A 27,929-nucleotide genomic window follows, 5' to 3' on the forward strand; every position below is an offset into this window, starting at 1 on the left:
ATGGTTTTTACTGGTGAGAATATTGCTCCCGGTGAGTCTAATATGTGGAGTCTACATCTACTGGCACTGTGACACTGCGACTGTGCTTATGTATAATAAAACTAACTAGTGGCGAAGGCAGGAATAGCCGTCTTTACTTGTGACCTTATCGAGTGCTTCAATATTACATTACTAGCACTATTTAGGCTCCCAATATAAGCGCCTGGTTCTGGAAATAATAATTACTTTATCAGATGGTTACAGTGCTTGATACGTTCGATTTTTGTCGCTTGCGAAATTGAAGTAAAATTATGGTTATATATTTAATGTGTCACCACCTGTAAATACATCGGCAGAATTAAGTTTGCTAGAGTGGGCTTCTTTTTGTGCTTATTTTGTTTGTTCTCTTTACCGCAAACACACGCAGCTCGTGGCCTTAGCAATATGCACATTACACAAAACTAAAAGAAAGAAAAAGCGAGTTATAGCACAGACAGCTGAGCGAGAGGCGCTTGGTATAGACGCACATCTGTGACAATATCACAAAAATCGGCTCACAAAAACGCACAAGGGCAAGCATGCATAGCGGCTCCTTTAGCATTTTCACGCTCAATTGACATATACCAGAATATGGTCTCTCCGATCAATATTTTATATCCGCTTATCGTGAAATGATAAGTTTTTCAAACGCCCGTATTCAGTCTTTTCAATATATATATTCTGTAAACGACTTATTTTTTGCGGGCTCAATATTTTGGGGTTTAGGTCAAAGAGTTTTGTAATAATTCGTGCAAATCTGCGAAAATGAGATCCTCGAGAAAATTTATATATATATATATATATATATATATATATATATATATATATATATATATATCACTCAATCATTTTATTTGTGGCCTTTAAGCCAACGGAGACCCTAGACAAAAAGCTGCCAGTGGCAGCTTGACGAGGTCTGGGGCCCATCTCGGATTTGTCAGCAGGACATCCATTCAGAACGCTAAAGGATATTACATGCAAAGATACGCAGAGTAATCACTTCATGCATACAAATTCTAACAGCATTAAACAAAAAGAAAAAAAAATGTTCGCAGAACTTGTGGCAGATTGAAAAGATGTACAGCTAATATAGAAGAAAATCACGCAAAACAACACAAGGCGCACATACGCATAACTTCTAACAGCACTGTACGAAATGCAAAATTTATTCAAAGGTATGGGTATGCTCAAGACATTTCACGGGACAATTCACAAGAAATGCATAAGTAATGATTTCCTTCCCATTTGATATATATCAGTATTTTTATTAAGAAGATGATTAAGGGCCGGTTGCACCAACGTCGCTTAGCGCAAAGCGGAGCTTAGCCGGGAACTTATGCTTAGTTTCGGTTTCGTTCGGTTGCACCAAACTCGCTTATCGCTAAACCTAGCACTAAACTACGCTTAACTTAAGCGCCCAACATTGGGCGCTTTGCTTCTGGTTGTTTCTTAATCCTGGATTAAAAACATGGCGGCTGGTTTGTCACGGTCGACGCGGTGGACGAAATTGGTTGTGCAAAGTGTTTTAGGCTACATCAGCGTGAAAGTTTCGACAAAATGACTTTCGATTGTGACAAGGATGCAAAATATTGTCGCGTGAAGTGTTGATCGACCCCTGTTTTCAAGTTGGCTCTCCACTTTCAGGGCGTGTTAGCCCTAACCGAGAAACGTACGGAGCTGTGGGGCTCACGTCTGTATTCCCGTTGGTTCTTCTGTCAACGAGCTTATTCGTATGTACGTACTAATTTTCGCATAGCTGTAACGTATTGTTATTTACCACCTTGTTTATTTACACTTGCAGCGCGTATCCTTCAATCTGATCAGCGCGTTGAATAGTGGCAGTACATGATCTCGGCGATCAGCTGATTCTCGACACCTCTGCCGTTTGCATTAGATTGCGGCGCTTTTAAGTAATAAAACAGCGAAAATTCAATTTCTTTCGTTTTCTGAGTTTTGAGACAATATTCAGTGAATTTTCCTTATCTCGCGAGTAGAATCTTGGCTTCAGAAAACTGTATCGTTCCATAACTGTAACTTTTTTGGTGATCGCATTTTTCTTTTTTTTTTTTTTTTTTTATAATTTGCTTTATATCTTTCATTCGTTTCCCGAGAACGAGATACTGTTGTTTCCGAGTTGTGCTCTGTGATGGTGTTTTCCGTTTACTTTTGTCGTTTGTTGCCATTGTGACGATGGTTGAGACTATATACCGGAACACGTTTTCAATAAAATTCAGTTGAAAGTTGCGCCTTGTTCTGTCCTCCGTAACTTTTTTGGTGATCGCGATTTTTTTTAGGAATATTTTGCTTTATATCTTTCATTCGTGGCGACGACAAATCGTAACGACTACTATGTTAGATTCGTTCATTGCTGTATCGGGGCAGGCTGGGGCAGGTGATGCGAAGAGACGACCGTTCTTATCGGCGCGATGTGATGTACTAGTGGGAGTTTTTTTTTTTTTTTTTTTCTGAACTCGACAGTGTGAAACTGAAGTCCGTTTGAGGCTGCAGCGGATGTTCAACGACGGTACAGTGCAGTTCTGTCACCTTGCTGATAGCAACGAGTACCGTCGATGCAAGGTCTCGTGACCTGACCTCTCGACGACTTCTATTCGACGATTTCCGGGCATTTTCGCAGCTGCCGTCGCGAGTTCGTCACTGTTTTGAACTTCATCGGTCTCAGGCTTGACTTGGTTTTAGTAGTCATCTTACCTGCCTACTTATATCCATGATGTTTTGTCTTCAGCGATGTAGTGAGTAGAGTGTCCTTCTCGCGTTCGGTGAGTTTTGGGGCCCCCGGTGGCTCCTTCGCCTCTAAATGTGAGCACGAAAACTACTACCACTGTCAAAATATCCTGTTATTAACCGATATTAAACACACAATCACAGATGTAAAGAGCATTCGTGTTTATTTGAAGCTTTGACTTCTGTTATTGAAAGTTAAACGAAAAAATGATTGAATTTGGAGACCTTTAATTTGTTACTCACCGAAGAAATACAGCCAAAAGCAGACGCCGACGACGACTACTACGGCAGTTTTTCTTTTTGTTTACATCACGTGATTCCTCTCCGCCAATCGTATTCGTCGCTCTGAGCGTTCCCTAGTTTGCTCTGTTTGTCCCTGGATTCCCTACGCAAATCCAGCGTTTAGCTAGGGGCGCGTCTGTAAAGCCGGCTTAACCTTGGTGCAACCGGAATTTAAACCCGTGCTTACCTAAGCTCGGTTTAGGGCGCTAAGCCGGCTTAGGAAAGCGCCGCTTTGGGTTAAGATAAGCGACGTTGGTGCAACCGGCCCTAAGGGCCGGTTGCACCAACGTCGCTGAACGCAAAGCGGAGCTTAGCCGGGAACTTAAGCTCAGTTTCGGTTTCGTTCGGTTGCACCAAACTCGCTTATCGCTAAACCTAGCACTAAACTACGCTTAACTTAAGCGCCCAACATTGGGCGCTTTGCTTCTGGTTGTTTCTTAATCCTGGATTAAAAACATGGCGGCTGGTTTGTCTCGGTCGACGCGGTGGACGAAATTGGTTGTGCAAAGTGTTTTAGGCTACATCAGCGTGAAAGTCTCGACAAAATGACTTTCGATTGTGACAAGGATGCAAAATATTGTCGCGTGAAGTGTTTGTGGACCCCTGTTTTCAAGTTGGCTCTCCACTTTCAGGGCGTGTTAGCCCTAACCGAGAAACGTACGGAGCTGTGGGGCTCACGTCTGTATTCCCGTTGGTTCTTCTGTCAACGAGCTTATTCGTATGTACTTACTAATTTTCGCATAGCTGTAACGTATTGTTATTTACCACCTTGTTTATTTACACTTGCAGCGCGTATCCTTCAATCTGATCAGCGCGTTGAATAGTGGCAGTACATGATCTCGGCGATCAGCTGATTGTCGACACCTCTGCCGTTTGCATTAGATTGCGGCGCTTTTAAGTAATAAAACAGCGAAGATTCAATTTCTTTCGTTTTCTGAGTTTTGAGACAATCTTCAGTGAATTTTCCTTATCTCGGGAGTAGAATCTTGGCTTCAGAAAACTGTATCGTTCCATAACTGTAACTTTTTCGGTGATCGCATTTTTTTCATATACTTTGCTTTATATCTTTCATTCGTTTCCCGAGAACGAGATACTGTTGTTTCCGAGTTGTGCTCTGTGATGGTGTTTTCCCTTTACTTTTGTCGTTTGTTGTCAGTGTGACGATGGTTGAGACTATATACCGGAACACGTTTTCAATAAAATTCAGTTGAAAGTTGCGCCTTGTTGTGTCCTCCGTAACTTTTTGGTGATCGCGATTTTTTAGGAATATTTTGCTTTATATCTTTCATTCGTGGCGACGACAAATCGTAACGACTACTATGTTAGATTCGTTCATTGCTGTATCGGGGCAGGCTGGGGCAGGTGATGCGAAGAGACGACCGTTCTTATCGGCACGATGCAATGTACTAGTGGGAGTTTTTTTTTTTTTTTTTTTTTTCTGTACTCGACAGTGTGAAACTGAAGTCCGTTTGAGGCTGCAGCGGATGTTCAACGACGGTACAGTGCAGTTCTGTCGCCTTGCTGATAGCAACGAGTACCGTCGATGCAAGGTCTCGTGACCTGACCTCTCGACGACTTCTATTCGACGATTTCCGGGCATTTTCGCAGCTGCCGTGGCGAGTTCGTCACTGTTTTGAACTTCGTCGGTCTCAGGCTTGATTTGGTTTTAGTAGTCATCTTACCTGCCTACTTATATCCATGATGTTTTGTCTTCAGCGATGTAGCGAGTAGAGTGTCCTTCCCGCGTTCGGTGAGATTTGGGGCCCCCGATGGCTCCTTCGCCTCAAAATGTGAGCACGAAAACTACTACCACTGTCAAAATATCCTGTTATCAACCGATATTAAACACACAATCACAGATGTAAAGAGCATTCGTGTTTATTTGAAGCTTTGAATTCTGTTATTGAAAGTTAAACAAAAAAATGATTGAATTTGGAGACCTTTAATTTGTTATTCACCGAAGAAATACAGCGAAAAGCAGACGCCGACGACGACTACTACGGCAGTTTTTTTTTACATCACGTGATTCCTCTCCGCCAATCGTATTCGTCGCTCTGAGCGTTCCCTAGTTTGCTCTGTTTGTCCCTAGATTCCCTACGCAAATCCTTCGCTTAGCTAGGGGCGCGTCTGTAAAGCCGGCTTAACGTTGGTGCAACCGGAATTTAAACCCGTGCTTACCTAAGCTCGGTTTAGGGCGCTAAGCCGGCTTAGGAAAGCGCCGCTTTGGGTTAAGATAAGCGACGTTGGTGCAACCGGCCCTTAGTAATAAACTAGACGATATGTAATTGACTGGTAAGTATAGTTAGTACGAGCTCGTGGTACTATTCATTTTTCGAAAAGACGGGTGTTGAAACTACGAGGATGTTCGGAGAGCTCCGACATCTTGCTTAAAAGCGAAGCATGCTCAGGAGATGAAAAGCGAAAGCTGTGCAGTAATCTATAGTCATACACCTTATCAAGATTAATTATTTTATATTTGGCAAACAAAGGTTTGGTATGAGCGAGATAGTGCTCATCGGCAATATAACGGAGCATCTTTTTTTGACGTAAAGTACGTTTTTCTATGTTTCTTTGTGTAGTTGTCCCCCAAACAAGATGGCGATTATTAATGTAAGGCTGAAATAGTGAATAGTAGATTTGTAATTTCACGTTAACTGGGAAACTATTCCGTCAGTGTGACATAACTCCAACCACCCTAGACACCTTCGTAACAAGATAATTGACATAGTCATTCCACAAAAGGTGTTCAGAAAAAAATATTCCAAGCGTTTTATGTTGTTTCACTAACTCGATTGGTACGGTGCCTATTGTAATATTATGATTAATTGGCAGAGCCCTGCGCTTTGGTCGAAAAACTTTGCTGTTGGACCATATAAGACACTGGCTAAGAACATCATTTGCGTCTACGATTAATTTTTCAACACTCGTTTCTGCGAGAAATAGGCTGGTATCATCAGCGTATATTATGTATTTTATTAGTTTGTTTATATTTACAATATCATTATTATATATTTATATAAATATATTTATTGAAAAGACTAAATTCGGCCGTTTGGAAAACTTATGATTTCACGATAAGCGGATATAAAATATTGATCGGAGACAAAGTGGAACTTTTCACGGCGTTCATTAAACAAATCTGTGAAGCTTAAAAAAAAAAAAAACTTATATATATATATATATATATATATATATATATATATATATATATATATATATATATATATATATATATATATATATACTGGGTGATTCCCCCCCTCCTTACCCCCTTCCCCACCCCCCCCCCCCCCCATGGAGAGGCCAGGCTCTTCAAATCGACTGCAAAATTCGGTTTCTTAACCAATCGCGCTACAACTTTGTGCAGCGTTGCCCACAGATGGTGCATTTCTTTTTTTTGTAAAATTTGCGAAGAGCGAACTTACCCGAGGAAAAAGTAAAGAAAGAAAAAGGCTTAGCTCCTATGGAAACGCAGCGACGCCACCGGTCTTCAAACAACAGGGCGCCGTTTCGCACGGGACACAAGAGATGGCGCAACGAACGCCGCCAACGAACGAGCATACGGCGCCGAGAGCCAGCGTCTTTAGCAGACGATCTTTTCGACTCAAAAGCGGCGCGCGTTCCGCAGGCGGCGACAGTCGCAGAAACAAAAACAGGCGCGGTAACAACAAGGAACTGCAGTTCCTTGTCTGCTAAAGATGATTCCAGTTGATTCCAGAAGCGCCATCGGAACGAACGAGTGCACTCATGCGTCGCTGTTTTCGAAGCGTCTGCCGCATCCACCTCTAACAAAATCAAAAGCCTCGCTTACATGGATACGAATTACTTCAGCGCATCGACTCCAATCGTTCCCCGAAAGAAGCCGACGTGACAACGTTTACATAAATGCGCACTAAGCCCTACGCGAAGGTAGCGCCACGTCGTGTAGAAGCTCAAAGTTAAAGCTGCGTTTCCGGCACCGGCCTCAAAACTTGACCACGCTTTCCGATGCACAGTAATGTTCCATGCAGTGAATCTTCCTTTTTTCAGGGAATTTCAAGTCTGAATTTTGGTGAAAAGAGAAATGGGAATTTTAACACGTTTGCAGGGAATTTTAAGGATTAACGAGGGAATTCGGGAAAAGCTTAGTGAGGGAACTAAACACGAAAAGAGTCGTGTGGTCCAAAAGTTATTTTTTATTTTATTCATTTTATACTACCGGCCGCCTTGGGGCGGCCAAGGTAGGAGGGATACATGGATCAAGTTTTACGAAAAAAGCAAGCACAGAGTGTGGCAGCGCAGCAAAAAAAAAAAAAAAAAAACATTTTACATATATGATCACGAACACACAAAGAGCAGAAAACTATTCGTTTGAGGGGTATCAAGGCCTGAAACCTCAAAACTCTGGTAATTCGTTTATCAATGAGAAAGAGAAAGAAAGTTGTGGTGCAGGAAAAGGGTGTCTGAACGACTCTTTTTCAAGTAGGTTAAGAAAACTTGTGCTTAAAGAGCCCCTGAAAAGAAAGAAAAAAAAGTGTTTTTAAACAATCTGGTTGGGACAAGCGTGTCAAGAAATAAAATTTACGCGAAAAATAAAAAAAAATAAAAACTTTTAGAGCAATATTGACGGCGGGAGATTTATGTGAAATTCTGAGCGCGAAGTTCATGACGTCATGGAATGGTCATTCGTTCTTTCCACCTCAACGTGAAAGCGATCCACCTCTCCTCCATGCGCCCGAAATGCCGAGAGAGAAAACAAATGAAAAGGAGGTGACTGCCAACTATATCGCGTCACGCGCCGTCAATATTGCTCTAAAAAAATAGCGTAAAATAAATTTTTTGAAACGCCTGTCCCAACCGGACTGTTAAAAAAAACATTTTTTAAGGGGTCTTTTTAAATGAAGTACATTCTCTGATTATGTGCCTGTACTTTAGAAAACAATGTTATTTGGAAATTTTTTGAGTGAAGTAATGGCGGCTATACGACCGATGCAAATAAGTGCCTTATAGGTTGATGGTGTTAAATAGTTTGTCAGCGAGAGTGAAACAGACACTCCGTCTACTCCGTGGCCACCCAACATTCGCCGTCATTTAAAAAAAAAAAATCTGATGCACTTTTGATTACCCCCACGTAAGATTGTGTTAAAAAGTACTTAATTGTACTTTAATTTGAAAGTGCATCATATTTATAGTACTTTACCTCAAGTAAATTGCACCCAATATACTTACTACTTTACTTGAAGTACATAACCTATCATTCGCTTTGTATTTTACATCAAGTACTTTTTACACGTACTTTACCAAGCACTGCTAAAGGTTATAATATTTAATTAATAAAAATATAAACTGACCACCCTACCAAAAATCCAGTATAATTTTTCACTTTCGAAACTGGAAATCTAACTGGAATTGTTTCTGGAAACCTGAAATCCCAGTTCCGTAATCCACAAACCGAAACGTTATACTGGGTTTTTCGGTAGGGCAGTAATATTTTCTTCTCTTTAAACATGCGATTTCACGCAGCTTTTGTGATAAAATGCGTGCAAAGTGGCCTGCATGGTCACAGGAATCAGCAGATGAGAAAATAAAGTAACGAAATGTAGGAAAATATGTGGGGATATTTCAAAATATTGCAGGGAAAACGTACCCCAAAAAAGGGAATTTTAGTACCCAAAAAAAAATGGAATTTTTGGACGTGGTATGGAACATCACTGCCGATGCATCGCACGTGAAGTGCGTGATGGCGTCGACGCTTTCGGCGAGCGTAAACTAAATATCGTGCCCGCTGTCTTCGATGCTGTGCAAAAAGTTACGAGACGGAAGAAACATCAAAACCCAAACGTCTTGGGCTCCGGGTCGGGCTGCTGGGCCACTCTGGATCAGAGGCGACGTGCGTGCGCACGGCCTGGCGAGCGAGATCGTCGTGAACCGCTCTGAGGACGCCACCGCGCTTCGCCTCGTCATACCTTGCCAACCACGACCGGACCCCGAGGCTGAAAGGCTCCGGCGTAGCCAGGGACGGCACCGAGGAAGGAGCTGCTCGTTCTGCGCTACCATGCAGTGCTCGGAGCTCTCGGCGTCGTTCGTGTTAGCGCCGAAACCTGTAGGCACTCCCTTGGACACGCAAGTCGTATTTCGCAAGGCTTGGGCGGGGGCCGCCCTCTCCATGCAGCTCAGTGATATTCCGCTCGTTTAGTTTGGCAATAAAAGCTCGCGTTTCTTCTCGGGAGGAACAGCGGGCGACCACAGGGAGCCGCTCTCCACCGCCGACGACGAAGTTGGCCGCTGCCATGTTCTCAGCAGTTCACTCGCTCCTGCAGCGAGCGCCTTCCCATAATCCTCCCCGTTCCAAAATGCGATGCGACCTCCGTTTACATGGGTTGAATGAATGCGCATTCGCCGTCTCGATCCACCTCTGTCTGGCGAATTGAATGCGATGCGCTTCTCTAGCGCATTATGCTGTTTACATGACCGCATCGAATGCGATAACTGGATTTGATGCGACTAACACCCTTGTTACACTGGCAGACTTAACTGCAGTTAGGCTAAGCCGCAGTTAGCGCACAATACTTGCCGACAACATTCTGCGGCTATGCAGTCAAAGCTATGGGCGAACGTGCACTTGAGCATCTTGAGCATCTATCAAAGCAGTGCACGCGCGCTCTTCACTTCTTCTGAAATAGCTGTCAGAGAGTATAGTGCGGTATCTGTGGTGCCGCGCAAAAGCAGTTAAGCTGAGTTAACCGCGGTTAAGTGTGCCCGTGTAACAGGGGTATAAGTCGCATTCATGTAAACGCGGCTAAAAAATAGTTAAAAGATAGGCGCGTTTCCGGCACCATAGTTGAACTGCTTGCGGCACAAGCGACTTATTTTTGTTGCACGGCCCATCTGGACGCTCTTGTAAGACGTATGGCGTAGTTAGCCAAGCTTGTAGCTCCTTTCGCTTGGCAGAAAAGCGACGGCACCCGGAAAATGATAGCACCAGGGGCGTTGCCAGAAAAAAAAAAAAAAAGGGGGGGGGGGTTATGGGGTTCCAGCAGTGTTGTACGGAACGGCGTTCCTGGAACGCGTTCCTTTTAGGAGGAACGAAGGAACGCCGCCGTTCCATTTTGCATCATTGGAACTGGAACGGGAACTCAATACGTTTTTATTGGAACGGAAAAAGAAACGGTGTTCCTTTTTTTTCGTCCAGTGGGATAATTTATATTTTATTTCTAAGAGAAAAATTATAAAAAGAATAAAAACAATACCTTTACGAAGAGCAGGATATCGTTAACCCTTTGGTTACTTATCGTAGGGTTTATTTTATGTGGTCCTCACTTGGTAACAGTGGGGTGCAGGAGAGCTATAGTGGACATTGATTGATTCTTTTTTAGTGCCCGAGACTGCGGTATTAAAAGCCAAACTTTTAGTTGAAGGAAAAGGCATAGAAAGAGAGGCATTTCGAACTCAGCTAATTTCTTTGCTTCCACGAATCCTCATACACCCAGCAATCTAAGGCCGACTACCGCCATCACTGAACTTCCACGAAGAGACCTAAAGTTACAACAAAAGAACAGGTTACCTGACATCGAACGCACCCTTCTGTCCCAAATATTGATCATTTAAGATATGTACAAAAATTAACCGTTATTCATTCTCTGCTTGTTCCCCACCTTCAAACTGAACAAGGAATCCTACCTTCATTTCATTTCATTTATTTATCCTTAAGGGCCCGGGTGGGGCATTACATAAGGGGGGGAGTAGACGAGAACTAAAATACACTTTGACACTTGAAAACGACAAAAATACGAAAAGGAGAGAGTCAAAATAACAATAGTAAAAAACAGAAAGTACTGATATGGTTTAGTTGGGAATGATTAGTGGTTGAGTAAAGAGATTTCGTGGCGAAACCTTATTGGGTCAGTAATGACCACAGTGTCGTCGGGAAGGGAGTTCCAGATGCCCATTGCATGAGGGAAAAAGGAAGTGTTGAAGGCAAGCGTTTTGCCTGCAATACGCTTGATGCATTGACTGCGATTAAGGCGTGATGATACTCGGTCAGGAGGAGCAAGAGTAGTGGTATGGGAGTATGGATAGTTATAGTAGAATTTATGCAATAAACCTAACCGAGAATTCAATCTTCGACTAGACAGTAAGGGTAGTTCTAGAGTTTCTTTAAGTTGGGTGACACTGATGTCATGAGTATAAGCTGAAGAAGGACTTGTATTTTTCAAGACTGACCTTCCAAAAGCCCTACCTTCTTCTTCACTTGCTCGTCTTGCGAACAGCAACATCAAGAAGCAACTGCTGTTAAGTTCGAACAGATGACTTTGTTTGATTGAAACGTGTGAGGTTGTAAAACGCTCGTGCAATATGGGGTAACAGTACATTTAGCTCGTCTGACTCGCCCACCATAAACAATGGCTGAAAACTGAGATGTTTAAAGATTAATATATCAACAAATGAAACCCTGCTTCCGCTTGTCTTCTTCTACTGGTGCCCTTCCATCATTGCCTTCAAATTCCTATGTTGCCATTTGATGGGATAAATAAAAAAGGAAACTTTGCTTGATCTAACTAAATATGGTAATCACCAAATACGAATGTAACGTATATGTAACGATACGTTCCATTATTTTAACTGTAATGGGAACGAGTTCCTTTTTCACAAATGGAACTTGCAACGGGAAACGCGTTCCAAAAATCAGAAGGAACGAGGAACGAGCTTTCGTTACTTTTTTTTTAGGAACGCGTACAACACTGGGCTTCAGCCCTCTCTCTCTATCTCCCCCCCCCCCCCCCCCCCCCGCGAAATGAAGCCGGCCCTATAATATACACGTGCATTTTGACCCTCCCCCCTCCCCCTCTCCGCACTTGAAGACAGGGACATCCCAGCCACCTCACCCCGCCCCCCCCCCCTCCCCCCCCCCCCCCCCGATAAAAATCCCCTGCTACGCCACTCGATAGCACAACCGTTTTCTCTTTCAGTGACGTGCTTATTCCTGCTGTAGTTGTTACTGCAAGGTTTTATTGGTAACAGAAAAGGCTTTAAGTACAATATTTTAATTACTTGAAAATTATACCCCAGAGTTGGATGTTTGTCTCTTCCACCTTCTCAGAGTCTCTCTCTTCCTCGTCTTCGTCAGAGGAGCACTGTCGTGAAAGATAATTCATTTGTGTTTTATGCAATTTCTACCCACATTTTTTTCAGGTTCTCAGGGCGAAGAAAAGAAAACTGGGTCAAATGGAGAAGGTAATTTAAGATTTCCACTTGATCTTGCATAGTTCGTTTTCAATACAAAAAAGGTAGTACTTTTTTTAGCATTGCCAGCTGTCAATTACTGACGATTAAGGGAGCCGTGAAATCCCAAGAATTTTTTAAGTGCAGGTGAGACATGTGTGAACAAAAAATTTAATTTTCCGATTTATAGTTTACACAGAAAGAATGAAGACACTTAAAACGACGAGGGACACACTTAAGAGATTACGAACAGCGCGAAAAAAGACGAGGACACCGAGAGTTGAGCGCAGGACGAGCGCTCACAGTTATTTCACATAATGCAAAATCCACAGTTAGGCGTGGGACAGGCACTCAGTTATTTCATTTTATTTCATTAAAAAAACTGTGAGTGTCTGTCCCCAGTCCTCAATTCAGTGTTTTTCCTCAATTAAGTGCGCGTGAACTATATTTTATTCAACGCGCTCTGCTACGTGTATTTCCTGATTATTGAATCGAAATTTCGAAACGTTATGTACACTATGATTATTACTGTATAATCTTACATAGGAGCTGGACGTTGTCTGTTCCACCACCTCAGAGCCTCCTCCGCTTTTTTGTCCCACAAGCGTTATTGATCAATATAATTCAACCATGTTCTATGTCATTTTTTCCGCTCACCTTTCCAGGTTCTGGGAGCCAAAATGAGGAATCTGAGTCAGAGAAAGAAGGTAATTAATAATTTCCACTTTATTTTGCATAGTCTGTTTTCAGCACATAAAAGCAAGTACCTTTCTCTGGAAGAAGCGTTCGTAGCAGTCAGTCAGGAACGACCAGAGGAACACTAAAGTCACAAAACACGTTTTTTAAGTGCCCATGTGGACACGTATATCCACCCCAAAAAAAAAACTTTCTCAAGAAAAAAATGTTTATGAGTGGAATATTTACACCGCGAAGCGAAATTTAGTTGGAGGTATGCTGCGTCCACGCCCCACTGTAGGCTTATTAGTCCTGGATAGTCTTTACTGCTTGCCCGAACAACCCTTCACAAGTTTAATGCCTCCCTCTCGCGACTTCCGGTTTGTCTAGTTCAGTGTCTATAAGATGATAACGGCAGGCAGTCTCTTTCAGAGGACCGGTCTCCAGCACGCGCTCATATGCCTGTTTCTCTCCTCCAGGGGACACTGTAGAGTCTACGAGACGCGACCACAAAAAAAGGCACCTCCCCTAGCGTCCGCGAGACGCATGGAGGTAGGAAGCAGATGAGGCGACATACCCTCTCAAGCCAGCCAGCCAAACGAAAAAATCCCAAGTGAAACCGGAAGCAGAGCTCGCGATCGGTTAGATATGCCCCAGGGTGACCAAAACAGCCGTTAGCACCAAATTAACTCTCGCTTTTGTGAAATGGCGATGTTGTTTTTTTCGTCATTGTAGGGGGCATGTTTTTACAATTATCCCTGGCTTCACCTCTGATGGCGTCATGTCGCCTCCACAAGCTTCCTACCTCCGTGGCGAGACGCCGTCTTTTTAAGTCTGATGCGAACCTAGCGAAGCTATAGCATCACATAATGCAAAACCCACGCGTGCCAACTAGCGTCTTTCATTGCCCTCATTGTCTGTCCATGGGCACTAAAAGAGCGTTTGAAAGGACACAAAAGCGATGAACAACGGAAACGCGACCTAAAGATATCTGACTTTGCACAAAAGAGGCGCTGCTTAAAGGGGTACAGAAGCGAAATTTTGGCGCCTAGTTCATTGTGCACGCGTGGCCTCTTTTATGACAAAACTTCACGAAAGAGCAATTTTAAAACGAATAAAACGATTTCCAAATACCACCTGGTGATTAGGGGGCTAGCTTCGTTGGAATGTCTGACGTAACGGACTCATTCGTAGTTACGCCACGGCGCGGCAGTGTCCGGTGAAGGTGCCCGCGGGAACAAGCGGTGCTTGGCACGCCTCTCAGTTCTAGTGCCCCGTACCTCGGGTATTCCCACTATACCTCAGCGAGACTCTCTCATGAGTGCGCTCACTCACATCACTCACCCTCACCGATCAGGCGTGAAGTGAGGGTGAGTGAGTTCGTAAGCCTCAAAAACTCATGAGTTTCAGGTTGAGTGAGGGGCGTGCGTTCGGTGAGGGCCTTGAGTTCATGATTTTGGTTAGTTTATGAGTTCAGTGAGTTCATGAGTTTGGTGAGTTCATGAATTCGGCGAAGGGCGTGACTTTATGACGTCGTCGATTTCATGCTTGGTGAGCTAATGAGTTCGGTGAGGGGCGGGAATTTGTGAGCATGGTGAGTTCATGACTTAGGTGACGGGCGTGAGTTTGGCGAGGAACGAGTTCCCGAGGTGACATGGGATTGATGAACGTTTGCAGGGTGATGTTGAGTAAGGGCGGGTCATGTGACTTCTCTGTACCTTTCTGGGGAAGTTGAGTTGACTCTCGTTTCGCAATGGTGGTGTTAGCTTGTACGGATAGTTCTTTACAAGTGGTGGCAAAGGAGGAAAGGTGCCTATTGATTTATCTACGCTATTGGGTTCCGCCTCTCTACGCGGCGGCTTGGTGTGGCCTTTCGTCGCTCATTGCTGCTGCGTGACGGGGTGACGAAAGAGGGGGTTAACAGATTCACTGAACGATTTACAGAGCGGCGAGGCCGCTTTTACGGGAACCGACATCTTTATTTAGTACCCTCATACCCTCACACGCGCACAAACAAATTAAGTCAGATAAAGCGAAACACATTCCCTCGCGAAAAACACTTCATGAGATATGTACCTGCAACATATTCTTGCTAAAAACTATGTCAGTTGAGATTTTCCTCTGAACATATCGGTAAACGTGAAGCGACTCGCCTACTTCTTAGGGCTCTTTCTGGGGGGCTGTAAAGTGCTGCACGTATACCTCCTATATTTTAAAAAAGTGAATTGATTTAGAGATTTCGGACGATTAGCGGCGGTATTCTAAATAGAGCAGTGCCCATAAATATGCGAGTTAAAGGTTGATTACTCAATATAATTAAAAACTCAATGATCGCGAACGCCATTATTCGTTCTAATACGTTCTTTAGAAGAGACAAATGTAATATAGAAGTTTTCTTTCTTTTTTTCTGCGTGAAGCGTAGTTTTTGAAAGAACGACTTTGCCGACGATTTGTGAAACACACTGTACAATAAAATTAGCAAAAATAAATGAAAGCCGTCTACAACTCCCTGTAACGCCGAATTAGAGCGCAGCTCTTGAGGAGGAGGAGGGTAGGGTACTGAGGGTCACGTGTTCTCGGGGGGGGGGGGGGGGGGGGGACACGTGACCTGGGGGAGGGGTCACGTGACCCTCCCCAGGTCACGGGACCCCCTCCCCGAGGTTACGGGGGGGGGGGGGGGGTCACGTGACTTCGGGAGGGGGGGGCGAGGTCACACGACTTGGGGGGGCACGTGACTTCAGGGGGAGGGGGGGTCACGTGACCCCCAGAGAAATTTTTCCGCTAGATTTAGCGGGGAAATTTTCCCGCTAGATTTAGACGGGAAATTTTTCGCTAGATTTAGCAGGGAAATGTTTCCACTATATTTAGCGGGAAAATTTTTCCGCTAGATTTAGCGGGTATATTTTTCGCTAGATTTTGCGGCGAAATTGTTCCGCTAGATTTAGCGGGGAATTTTTCCACTGGATTTAGGGGTGAATTTTCTGCTAGATTTAGCGGGGAAAGTCTTCCGTTAGATTTGGGGGGGGGGGGGGAATTTTTCCGCTCGATTTAGCGGGGAATGTTTCCACTAAATCTAGCGGGAAAATTTTTCCGCTAGATTTAGTAGGGACATTTTTTCGATAGATATAGCGGGGAGAAATTTCCCCTAGATTTAGCGGGAAGATTTTTCCGCTAGATTTAGCGGGGAAATTTTGCCCCTAGATTTAGCGGGAAAATTTTTCCTCTAGATTTAGCGGGGAGGTTTTTCCGCTAGATTTGGCGGAGAGATTTTTCCAAAAAATTTAGCGGGGAAATTTTTCCGCTAGACTTAGCGGGGAAGTTTTTCCGCTAGATTTAGTGGGGAAATTTACCCATAATGCATCGCGCGGTTACGCCGACGGCGACGCCGTTCAAGTCGGAAACGGGCGCCTAAGAGCTGCGCTCTAAAATGAACGCTTTATTATTTATCTACAAGTGCCTTGCTTATAAACATGTTCGTGCACAATAAGTGCGAATAACGTAATTCTGCAATATTCATCATCTCAACCTGGGCTTACGCAACAAGGCAGAAATGTAAACGTATAAAATGCCGCACGAGGGTAAGCGTTTGTAAGTTTTTATACTTTCAATAGACAAAGTAGTCTAATGGCGAATTCCCGTGTTAGTTTTGGAGCACGCCGGGATCGCCTCTTCTGAAGCGCGCCTATTTCACTGGGCGATCGGGATCGAGACGGACGCGTTCCACTTGTTGTTCTGGATCAGCTCTCACTCTATATCTCGATCCGGATCCGAAAAACGTCGGTCCGCCGGCGGATTCGACCGGAAGCCAGCCTGGCCAGCCCTCGGCGCGCAAACGCGACTTTCTTTCTCGTCTGGTATCTCGGTGAGCTGGCCTCGGAAGAATTCGTAATGGCCGCTCGCGAAGTGCCGCCCGCTTTATTGCTGCTTCTGCTTGGTGACAGTTCGTCACCAAGTTTGCTCGAGCAGCTCCTCCAGCAGCAGCGGCTCGAGTAGCAGCGGCGAGGAGGATAGCTTCTATGTCCCGCTTGAATTGGACTGCTTTTTCGGACCTCGGCCAAAGAGGCCGCCAATGGACCTCCACAGAAGAGGCCACCGTTCACGAGTATTCTGATGAAGAGACAAGTGGGCTATGCGGCTACGCTGATACACAGCGCTTATCGACGCGCACCTTTCACATCATGATTAACTTGGCTCGTGCGCTCAACACGTTTTAGCGCCGCGATCGCGAAAACGTTTTTTTTCCAAGACCAACAACCGGTGGAAGGGGAATTACGGGAAGGCATCCGCCGATCCCGGAGGAATGCTCATGTTCCACAAGGGATCCGCAGGCGGGGCGACTCCATTCGGATGGCGTGATCCATCTCGGATCAGGTCTACTGATTACGGCGCCCTCCAAAACGACTAATAGAATTCGCCATAAGGAATAGTTGAAAAACCAAAACGTTATGTCCTCAACCGTCGTTCACTTCAAAATTAGGAAAAAAATAAAAAAGCTTTTGAAATTGCTTGGACAGGGCACGGATGTCGCACAACACACTTTCCCCGAAGGAAAAAGTAGATAGTTTTAGGGGCTTAGTTTGGGACGACAGACAGAGATTTCGAAATCGCTCCTCACTGTATACTGTCACGAATGACAAGTGATGAGGCGATAATATCTGAAGAAACAAAACCTTTAATGGGGCGAACTTGTGCCCAAAAATAGAAAGGGAACAGAAGAAAGGAGAGCGTTGCGGGCGTCGAACCAGCAGGATCGCCGCCTTCGACGAAACTGACTTTGGCTCACCACGCGAAACCCCTTATGTACACGCGTGGGGTTCTGGAATAATCGGCGCAGAAAATTCGACGCGTAGAACATTCGGACCTCGAACAAGCAACAGGATTCGGGAATTTTCCAAAACACTACATTGCAGGAATAAACAAAATACACGTCGCTCCCGGGAATCGAACCCTGGCTTTTCGCGTGGGTGGTAGGCGCGATAACCGTTAGGCCACGCGCGCGCGGCATTACTCCCCCCTTTAAAAAGAGCATCGCCCCGATGCAGCACAAAACAAAAATCAAGCAGAAATAATGGTAAACTAAAGAGTCATTTGGAACACATAAGGTCCACAGTCCTATCGAGCGTAGTGCGGCTTCATGCGCACGACGTGGACGACTTCTGGTCGTGAAGGGCGGCGTGATGAAGTCCGTGTTCCGTCGGGCATCTCCTCGTAGTTCAGATCCCCGAGTCGACGAAGCACTTTGTAGGGTCCAAAGTAGCGCTTCAGTAGTTTCTCGCTGAGAACACGGCGGCGGATCGGTGTCCACACCCACACCCGGTTAGCGGCGTGCGTCGACTCGCTGTTGGGCATGAATCTTGATTCTTGCCAGTTGGCGAGCTTCTTCCGCGCGTTGCGAGATCAGTTGAGCATCGTCGTTGCCATCGTCGGCCGGCACGTGAGGCAGCACGGCGTCGAGCATTGTGGTAACCGTCCGGCCGTGTACCAGTTGGAACGGTGTCATTCCCGTGGTTTCTTGCACCGCTGTGTTGTACGCAAACGTGACGTACGGCAACACCGCGTCCCATGTATACGTCGACGTACATGGAGATCATGTTGGCGATCGTCTTGTTGAGCCGCTTCGTTAGCCTGTTGATCTGCGGAAGATAGGCGCTTGTTCGTCGATGGCTGGTCTGTCTTAGCCGAAGAACTTCTTGAGTCAGCTGTGCCATGAAGTATGACCCGCGATCTGGGATCAGCACTTCAGGTGCGCCGTGTCGAAGGAGAATAGACTCGACAAAAAACTTGGTGACTTCTACCGCTGTTCCCGATGGCAGGGCTTTCGTCTCAGCGTACCGTGTAAGATAATCGGTCGCGACGATAATCCAATTTCCTTGCGTCGCTGTTGGGAACGACCCAAGTAAATCCATTCCGACCTGCTGGAAGGGCGTAGTCGGTGCAGGTATCGGCTGCAGGTGTCCTGCTGGCTTCGTCGGAGGCGTCTTACGTCGTTGGCACTCATGGCACGGCCGTGTGTACAGGTGGACTGTTTTCGGTAGTCTCGGCCAGTAGTACTTGTCACGAATCCGGGTGAGCGTCCTGCTGTAGCCAAGGTGTCCAGCCGTCAGGTCGTCATGGCATGCTTGAAAGATTTCTTCTCGCAGGCTGGCCGGAACAACCAGCAGCCAGGAAGGGTTGCTCGTTCCGAAGTTGTTCTTGAAGAGCACGCCTCGCCGCAGAACGCAGCTTGGCAAGTCTCGGGCCAAGATTCGCGCAACTGAGCTTCCTTGACCTTCGAGTTGGTTGATTACGGCGCGAAGTTCGGGGTCGTCTCGTTGAAGTGCTCCCATGTCGGTATCTGTAATTTCTCCGAGAAAACGGGTGTTATCATCGTCGTCGGTGCTGTCGGGAGGAGATTCGACTGGGGCCCTGGACAAACAATCGGCATCATGTGCACAATGGTCACGTCGATTTCTTGCAGTCGAAGGCTAAAGCGAGCGAGGCGTCCTGACGGGTCCTTGAGGTTGGCGAGCCAACAGAGAGCGTGGTGGTCCGTGACAACGCGGAACTGGATCCCGTACAGGTACGGGCGGAACTTGGTTAACGCCCAGACGACAGCGCGACATTCCTTGTCGGTTGTCGAGTAATTTTTCTCAGCCTTTTGACAGTGCCCAGCTTGCGTAAGCGATCACCCTCCCTTCTGCGGCGCAGGAGACTGACGTCGGGGCGGCGTGACATAGGCTTGAGGAGGAGGCGGTGGCCGTCGGGCCATTGCGGCGTAGGTCAGGGTGGGCTCCTCGGGTGCTGCTACGCTGGCAGGAGCCTCCGGTTGGATTGCCCGCTGAACTTCTTCGCGCATCACTTCGGTTATCGACAGCGAAGCCGGCTGGTTGGCAGTAGGCAGCAGCTTCCTGAGCTCTTCCCGGACGATATCGCGGACAATTGCACGAAGATTGTCAGCGCTGGTGCCGCCCTGGTCGAATCGGGAAGATATCAGCGTCGAAGCAACAGGCGTGCCGGCGAGTCGGTTGTAGTGGCTGGCTGGGATTGACAGGGCACGCTCGATGTTAGTTGCCTCGGCAACGAATTCATCGACAGTAGTCGGTGGGTTGCGAGCAAGGCCGCCGAAGATGTCACTCCTCACTCCTTCATCAGGACGCGCAGCTTCTTCTCCTCGGTGGACTGAGGGTCGGCGCGGCTGCTCAGCCGGAGGACGTCTTCAACGAAGCTGGTGACCGTTTCGTTGGGCCCTTGAGTTCGTACTTGCAGGAGGTCTTCCGCTCGCTGTCGTCGTGTCTGGTTCGTAAATGACTCTTTCAGGCCGGCGATACAGGTATTCCACGACGTAAGCGACGCCTCGTGGTTCTCGAACCACTGCCTCGCGGTACCCTCCAAAGAGAAGTAGAGGTTTTGGAGGCGCTGCTCAGTGGTCCATCCATTATTGCGTGCTACACGTTCGTGGTGCAGAAGCCATGGTTCTCCACGCCCTCGTGGGTCTCACCATGGAAAGTCGTCGGGGTTCGCTGGGCAACAGGCAGGTAGATGACGGCGGCGGCGGTCGGGGTCTGCGATTGCTGGTCGTCCATCGTCGGCCTCGTTCGCTGCTTGGTCCTGGGTGGCAGAAGTCTGTATTATTGGTGTACACCTTGGGTGCAGCGACTTGATCGGGTCTTGATCTGGTCTTCGTTGGGTCCTAGGGTTCGGACTTTACTGCGGGAACTCGGAGAGCTGCGCTGCACGGGCATGCGCTACCCCGCACCTCCACCAAAATGTCACGAATGATTTGTGATGAGGCGATAATAACTGAAGAAACTAAACGTTTAATGGGGCGAACTTGTGCCCAAAAATAAAAGGAAGAAGAAAGATAACAAGAAAGATAACAACGGAGCGTCGCGGGCGTTGAGGGCGGCGATGTAGCGAACGCTGAGGCGAAACTGACTTTGGCTCACCACGCGAAACCCCTTATGTACCTGGAATAATCGGCGTAGAAAGTTCGACGCGTAGAACATTCGGACCTCGAACAAGCAACAGGATTCGTGAATTTTCCAGAACACTAAATTGTAGGAATAAAGAAAATACACGTCACTCCCAGGAATCGAACCCTGCCTTTTCACGTGGGAGACAGGGGCGATAACCGCTATGCCACGCGCGCGCTGCCTACTTGGCCAGCTGCGCGCGCAGCAATATGTGTCTCGCGACGTATACAAAGATTCTCATTTTGTTTGGGAGCAGTTTGTTTTATGACATAGGTTTTTATGAGCGATTCCGAAACATGCTACTATTGCGGGTCGACGTGCCAAAATAATTTTACAATTACTAAGCGGTTAGTTCATTACGAAATGGAATGCTCATGGGTTACATTAATATATACGCCAAGTTTTATGATTCTTAGAGCTCTAGCAATTGCAATAATCAGTATACTAATGTTGGCAATTTTTATCTGGGGACCAGGCAACACTGCCTGAGGTAGCCACGCCATGGTGCCTATAAACCATGTGATTATGATTTGTAGTTGAACGCTGTCTCAATCTAGGCTTACCTAGATTGAGACAGCGTTCCCCATGCTCGTCCCTAGCCCACGAGCTCGCCACGACGATCACACCCTCTCCCACTCGACGACTCCAATGCTACTTTCGCTCTCGCCCTTTTGACCTCGCACGGTGCGAACGTGTGCCCGACTCCTCCATTCTTCGTCCTTGGCTCGACAGTTACCTTCCCGGTCAGATTAGTTAATAGTAGAAGGAACGCTTGCGTAGCTCCCAACGCAAAAGCAGTTCCAAACGTCGCGCGAAGTTTGTTGTGCGGTGGGATGTAGGAAATTACAGGAGAAACAGCCACCATTTTAATGCGAAAGCATTAAAATGGTGACTGTTTCATCGAAACGATCTACCATAACTCTATTTTCGAGCGCGATGGCTGGGTCAAGCCAGACGCAATGGTTTGTATGAGGACCATTTCACGTTTGAGTGCTCTTATGTGCGAGATCGTTGCGGGCGGCGGCGAGTTCGTCTGTGACTATTTCGTTGTCGTCGCTGGTATTGGTATCAACTGGGTCGAAGACAAAATGTCGAAATTCCGACATCTCTTGATTACAATCACTCTCATCGCTGCTGCGATCAGTGTTTAAGACTTCGACGAAACGAGCCATAGACCTCATCGTCTCGAAACTGCGCTCGACACGCGGAAGGTAAACAAAGAGGCTAAAGCGCAAGACGCCGAGAAAGCCAAGCCTGCATTTGCGTGCAAGGGAACCTCGCGCCGCCACGGTATCGGACTACGCCACCGATCAACCAAACATGGCGTCCTTCCGAAGCGGGGTGTATCCGAGGATCCCATGTATGGATAAATTTATCCATCAAACCAACGCGCCATTTGAAAAAAAAAAAAATTAACTAAACTATAGAAACATCCTATTTATATTGCGTAGATATTATATATTTTTTTATGGTCGGTCCTAACACTTTTAATGCCTCCTACTAAAATTGATTTTTAAGCTGTATAGGTTTAAGTGCAAAATAAACACATGTTAAATATTGAAATAAGGGTAATGGTACAGGCTACCTGGAGAACGATTATACTTATACTTTTAAACCCCGAAACAAGGGAACAAACAAAAAAAAAAGTAACAACAAAGACGTCGTTGTGTAATGCCCTTTTTTATTTCTCTTCGCTTGTTCTCTTTTATTACCCCTGTTGCTACACACAGGTGCAATAAAAGGGAACAAACAAGGAAACAAACAAAAAAAAAGTAACAACAAAGACGTCGTTGTATAATGCCCTTTTTTATTTCTCTTCGCTTGTTCTCTTTTATTACCCCTGTTGCTACACACAGGTGCAATAAAAGTAATCATGCCCCTGTTCATAAGAAGAATCTTTCCTGGAGCCACAGCAATCTACTCTCTTTTGAGCCATCTAGAGTCTGGCCTGCATGTAAAAATAGATCTCACTGCATGCATGAATGCATTTATAGCGCTGAAGAAATATCCTTTAATATACTACATGCGATATACAGAAGGTGATTGATTTTAATCCGAAGAAATATCTTTAAAAAATGTGGGGAGAGTTAGACGAGTGCTTCAAAGGAATTGCAATAAGGTACTGGTTCTTTAAGAAATTATTCGATCAATTGTTTTTTTTTTCTGCTTGATTTGGAGATAGCTTTCGGAAAGACTGCTGCAAGCCATAATGACGCTTGGAAAACTGACGTGGTCTTTTCAATCATGTCACCATGTCACTATGTCGGCTGCGTGTCCTTGGTAGGTCCACCGACGATGCAAGTAATGATTGTCCTTGACTGAAACAACTACATCACTTTGTGAGCGTCGTTGCGGGTAAAGCTTATGGCGCTCTTTTTGCGCGCTTTGTTGAAATCGGGGGGGGGGGGGGGGGGGGGGCGCGAAAAATTGTTGATGAATGTCTCAAAACCAATATTACATTTTGCAACATTTCTTTTAAACCTCTGGCCTTCCAATAGAAATTCCTATAAATACTACAATATGAAACACGACAACATTAGCCCTACTACTAAAACATAAAGTTAGTTAACTTATTTTAAAGAATTATTCAATTTACTATGACGCCCGTGTATACAAGCTGCTTCACGAAACATAGACCAAATCGCCCCCGCAAAAATTACGGATCGCACAAAACAAAGGTTGATGTCATAATGGTCTCTGAGAAATGCCCTTTTTAGAAAAAATTATAAACGTCTGGTATAATTCAGTTCTTAATTACGTTGGAATTATAAACTTTCTAATTATCAGGATAAGAGGTAATCAGAACTTTCCTATAGATAATCTAAACCTCTATACCAGAACACTTCACAAAAATATAAGGTCACAGCATTTTGTGGCGTTCCAAGAGGGACACTTAATTCGGAAATGTCTTAAAGTTTCGATTCTTTATCAAGAGGCGTCTCCGCGTCTTCAATCTTGCTAACCCCCCCTCCCCCCCTTGTGACCCAAGTAGTCCCAAGCACGCTACTAATGTGCGCAGATACCAAGTGCACGTCTACTTTGTAAGTGTAAGGACAGAAAATTGTCCTCGTGTATGTCATGGCTGGTATGCATACTCGCTTACTCCTTTACATGTGCAGCAGGAAGTAAGGAACTTCTTGCCGGTTCAATTTTCAGCGTTATTGCACATGGCATACGTTTTTGACTATTTTCGAAAGAAAGAGTATACGTGCTGCTTTCACAAGCTTTACTATGGGTTGTTGGTTTTGTTTTACTGTAGTTGAAGTACACCGGAAGACTTTACTTTTCAATATTTTAAATGCGATAGAAGAGTGCTTTTAGTATACATAAATTTACAAAATTCGTATTTTAGTTTGCGTATAGTCTACAATCGGTATACTTATAGTATACTTATTTGTTCTATAAAAGCGCGACTAAGTATGTTTTTGCTACGTGCGTGTAGATAATAAACACACTTTTATTTTAGTATATCGCTGTTTACCGAGTGCCGCAACGAATTCTTCACGTGAAGGAGGTGAATTCAAGAGTCAAAGCACATTAAAACAACGCAGTGTTTCATTTTTTTTTGTCCTAAGGCACATTATTTTTTGCCGACAGAAGGTGACACGGTGGTTGAGCTTATTGGCCACGGGGATTAGAACCGGTGGCAGGGATAGAAAACCAGAACTTAAAAAAATTTCCGAATTGACCGTTTTCTAGGAATGCCGTAAACTGCCGCGCCGGCCTTATATTTTTTTGTAAAGTGCGCGTATTTAATGCTTTTCGGCGATGACCGGGAAATTGTTCATAAAAACCATAAACCATACATTTTAGATAACGAAAAAGTAATGAATAACCTTAGCATACCGAAGGTTTCAATGTTTTCCCTTCGTGGTCTGTACCCGTGTAAAAAAAGGTAATATTTCAGTTTTTGTTGCAATATCATTTTAGTATCTTCTTCTTGTACATAGCACGGAAAAGGAAGACGATATAGTACACCGAATTAAGACACAATTATTTTTATGATCTATATTTCTACAGAGAATCGTCGGCCCAGAACATTTGCAGATGCCGCAGGACTGCCTCCATGGATCAAGAACGCGACAGATTTCATGAACCGTCTACTAGGCTTATGTCACAACCAAAATAAATGGGAGAGAATAAGCAATGTGAGTAGTACCGGATAGCACTTCAAATACAAATCAAGTTCGTACTAAAAAAAGCATTAAAAAATGCGAATAAAAAATTGTTCCTAATCATTTCAATTCACCCTCACTTTCAGGACACCATCAATTGGGAAAAATGCAAATTTGATTGCAGACACGATAAAAAGGGTCCTTTACATGAAGAAAACTTACCCGACGGTACACCCTGCGGACATAGAAAAGTGAGCGAGTCCATTTAAAGAACCATGACATAAAATTGTGTTTTATGTGACTGGGCAAGGCTGCCCTTTAAAGTGAAAAACATTTTGCTTCATAAACAGAAAACTTACGAAAAGCGATGAAGCGCAACAATCTCCTTTTGTATGACGCACTTTCGCGATTTTAGTATCTACATTTTCCTTGCCACGTTCCTCTACATATTCTATCTTTTTTTTTTAATTAAAAAGTCTAGAACTGTACGTGCACCCTGTCGTAGCTATAGCTGGCTCTTCTAAGACAAGCGCTTTACTTATCTCGAACAGTCATCACAAAGCAGTTTTAGTACAATTGAGTTTTACGGGTCGGCAAAAGTGTTCGTAATAGCAATACACCTTCAGATAAGAAAAAGTGCTCATACTCAGTACAGCTGTAACTAATGTAATTCCTTAAATTTATACTTTTTATTTTTTTACTGCCCATGCGTCACTCTGTCTAAAGGCCTCAATGAAGGAGTTTTATTTTTCGCTTTGTAAGCCCTTAAAAAAAAAAATTAATATTGGTCAACAGCTAAAACAGACCCTTGTGGTGCCATTTATTCACGTAGAGTTTGTATTATGTATTGCTTTTACTAAGCAAATAACAACGCGAGCCTTCCAAGGCCTAGACAACTTTGCAGCAAAACGTTAGAAGCCCCAGGCGAGAACGTAATTAGTAAATTATTGACTACTCACAGTACTCAGTCCGTCGGCACTGTCTGCATCCAATAAACTACAACACGCGATACGCCCCCCCCCCCCCCCCCCCCTTCCGAAGGTTTACAACGCGCAATACGCCCCCAGAGCTACTCAGTCACATCTGTTTGCACGTTCCTCGTCAGTCTTGTAGACTTTATACTCTGTTTTACCCTACCGACTTTTACCACGCTGCACCCATGACACGCCTACAATTGACTTATAACCATTTAGAACAGATTTGTGCGAATGCTGTCCTTAATATTTTTTATGAAAAGCGTAAATTTCGAAAGTGTGTTGAGGCTATTATTTTTTACCTAACGTTTCGCTTTTATCCTGTTTAACCTTTTTTCTACTCACTAACTCATTGATAAGCGCACCACTAAGGAGGCGTTAAGCTCTTGGTTGGTCACTGAAAATAAGAATAAATATTGGCGCGACAGCGTTAAGGAGCTCGTGTCGCAGAAAATCGGTGGTTTGACAGGAAAGCCGGCGTCGGTGACGTACAGCAAAAATCCTGATTGGTCGATAGAGTCATGACGTCGCAGCCACATGACCTCGCGCGGAAATTTCGAACAACCCACAATGCTCACGTGAAACGTTACGTCACGCGTGGAATAAAAGTGATTAAAAAATGCGACGTATAATATAAACTTAAAGTCGCCGAATGTCTGAAGTGTTTTCACTCTATAAAGTAATTCATTTGCCTTAAGAAATATTTGAAAATTTTAGGCGGGATTCAGACCCACGACGCTTCGACTGTGCGCCGGACACGCTACTGATTAGGCTACGCAAGACACGTTTGCGTGGTGGTTGGGAAGGTGAGGCGAACGGGGTCCGATAGCGTTCATGCGTTCCACTCTTAAAGGCGAAGCTGAAGCGTCCTCCCCAATTTCTTATTTATACCACTAGTTAACGACAGCATGAAACTTGTAAGTGTTTGTCCGTGCTCCCTTTCTCGTGTCAGTTTCTGTTTACACTAACAAGTTTCCTCGGCATCCTGCACCAACTATAGTCCAACAGCAAGTCTCGTTAACCTGCGAGCTGTGTTCTTTCTCCTACAATAACACGACAGACTCTTAGAAATCAATCATGGTTACACAGAACCTCAAGGCTTCCAACTATTATAATATACTCAGTGTTCTTTTTTTCCTGTCTCTGTTGTCTGGCAGCTTTTCCATTACGCCTTCAAAGAGCCTTGCTTGTACGTCGCGCGACATTGTTAGTACAAAACAAGTGATCGCCAGGTTTGAGCTTTTCCATTATGGCAGAGAGCTCTCATTAAGGGCACAAACATACGCGGTAAAGTTTGGTGCCCGTCCGCACGGTTTTGAAGTCAAATGAAAAAAAAAGGCGTGGTTGTCTTAACAATAACCATGTTGCGCATGCAGGGTACGCATATGCTTTCTTTATCAATTTTTTTTTTTAGAGTTGGTGCCGTATAATTTAAGAGTGTGTTTTGTGGTGCCTTATGAGGTTGCGTAATTAATTCGAGCATAAATACCTCAGGATAAACACAAGACCTCTTATATGCACCCAAATAAAACACCAAGAGTCGCATAAAAACACATTACGCTGAATGACATGTCCATGCTTTTATCTTCTCTCTGTTACAGGTATGCGTTAATCAAACGTGTTTGGCAGAACCTACAACACTGCCATCTTGCCGCTAACCACATGTTACTATAAATGCTACTTCTGCGGCAGAGCCACATTTTGAATAAATGTATTATTTTGGTTTTTCTGCTTAACATTGTTAACTTTTTTTTTTCAAATAAACACTTCTAAAATACTACGTCGTACTTACGTATATCGTACCTAAAATTGTTTATTTTCCTCGTTTCAACACGAAATCAGTTACCTACGGAGCTAACAAAACAATGTAAAAATAGCATTGTTGTAGACCTTACTAATATGCATTTCAAATAAATTCATCAAGTGAGCTTTTTTCTTGACCTTCCGATTAGTAATCAGCGAGCTTATCC

General features: G+C 44.8%; 1 protein-coding gene across 1 annotated transcript; it reads left to right on the forward strand.

Moving 5' to 3' along the window:
* LOC120837189 lies at positions 1–27,617 on the forward strand. Its single transcript, XM_040206424.1, has 6 exons — positions 1–31; positions 12,214–12,255; positions 12,909–12,950; positions 24,891–25,018; positions 25,132–25,236; positions 27,561–27,617. Exons 1-6 carry the CDS (start codon positions 1–3, stop codon positions 27,615–27,617), a joined length of 405 nt encoding a protein of 134 aa, XP_040062358.1.
* Positions 27,618–27,929: the final 312 nt, after the last annotated feature.

This window comes from Ixodes scapularis, unplaced genomic scaffold (assembly GCF_016920785.2).
Source record: "Ixodes scapularis isolate PalLabHiFi unplaced genomic scaffold, ASM1692078v2 PGA_scaffold4__175_contigs__length_147842914, whole genome shotgun sequence".
NCBI lineage: Eukaryota > Metazoa > Arthropoda > Arachnida > Ixodida > Ixodidae > Ixodes > Ixodes scapularis.

Bases quoted from the DNA above. Each gene is read 5' to 3' on its own strand.
- LOC120837189 (XM_040206424.1), top strand. From the start codon at position 1: ATGGTTTTTACTGGTGAGAATATTGCTCCCG. The intron at 12,256-12,908 runs GTAATTTAAGAT...TCACCTTTCCAG, and splicing joins AACTGGGTCAAATGGAGAAG to GTTCTGGGAGCCAAAATGAG. The intron at 25,019-25,131 runs GTGAGTAGTACC...CCTCACTTTCAG, and splicing joins AATGGGAGAGAATAAGCAAT to GACACCATCAATTGGGAAAA.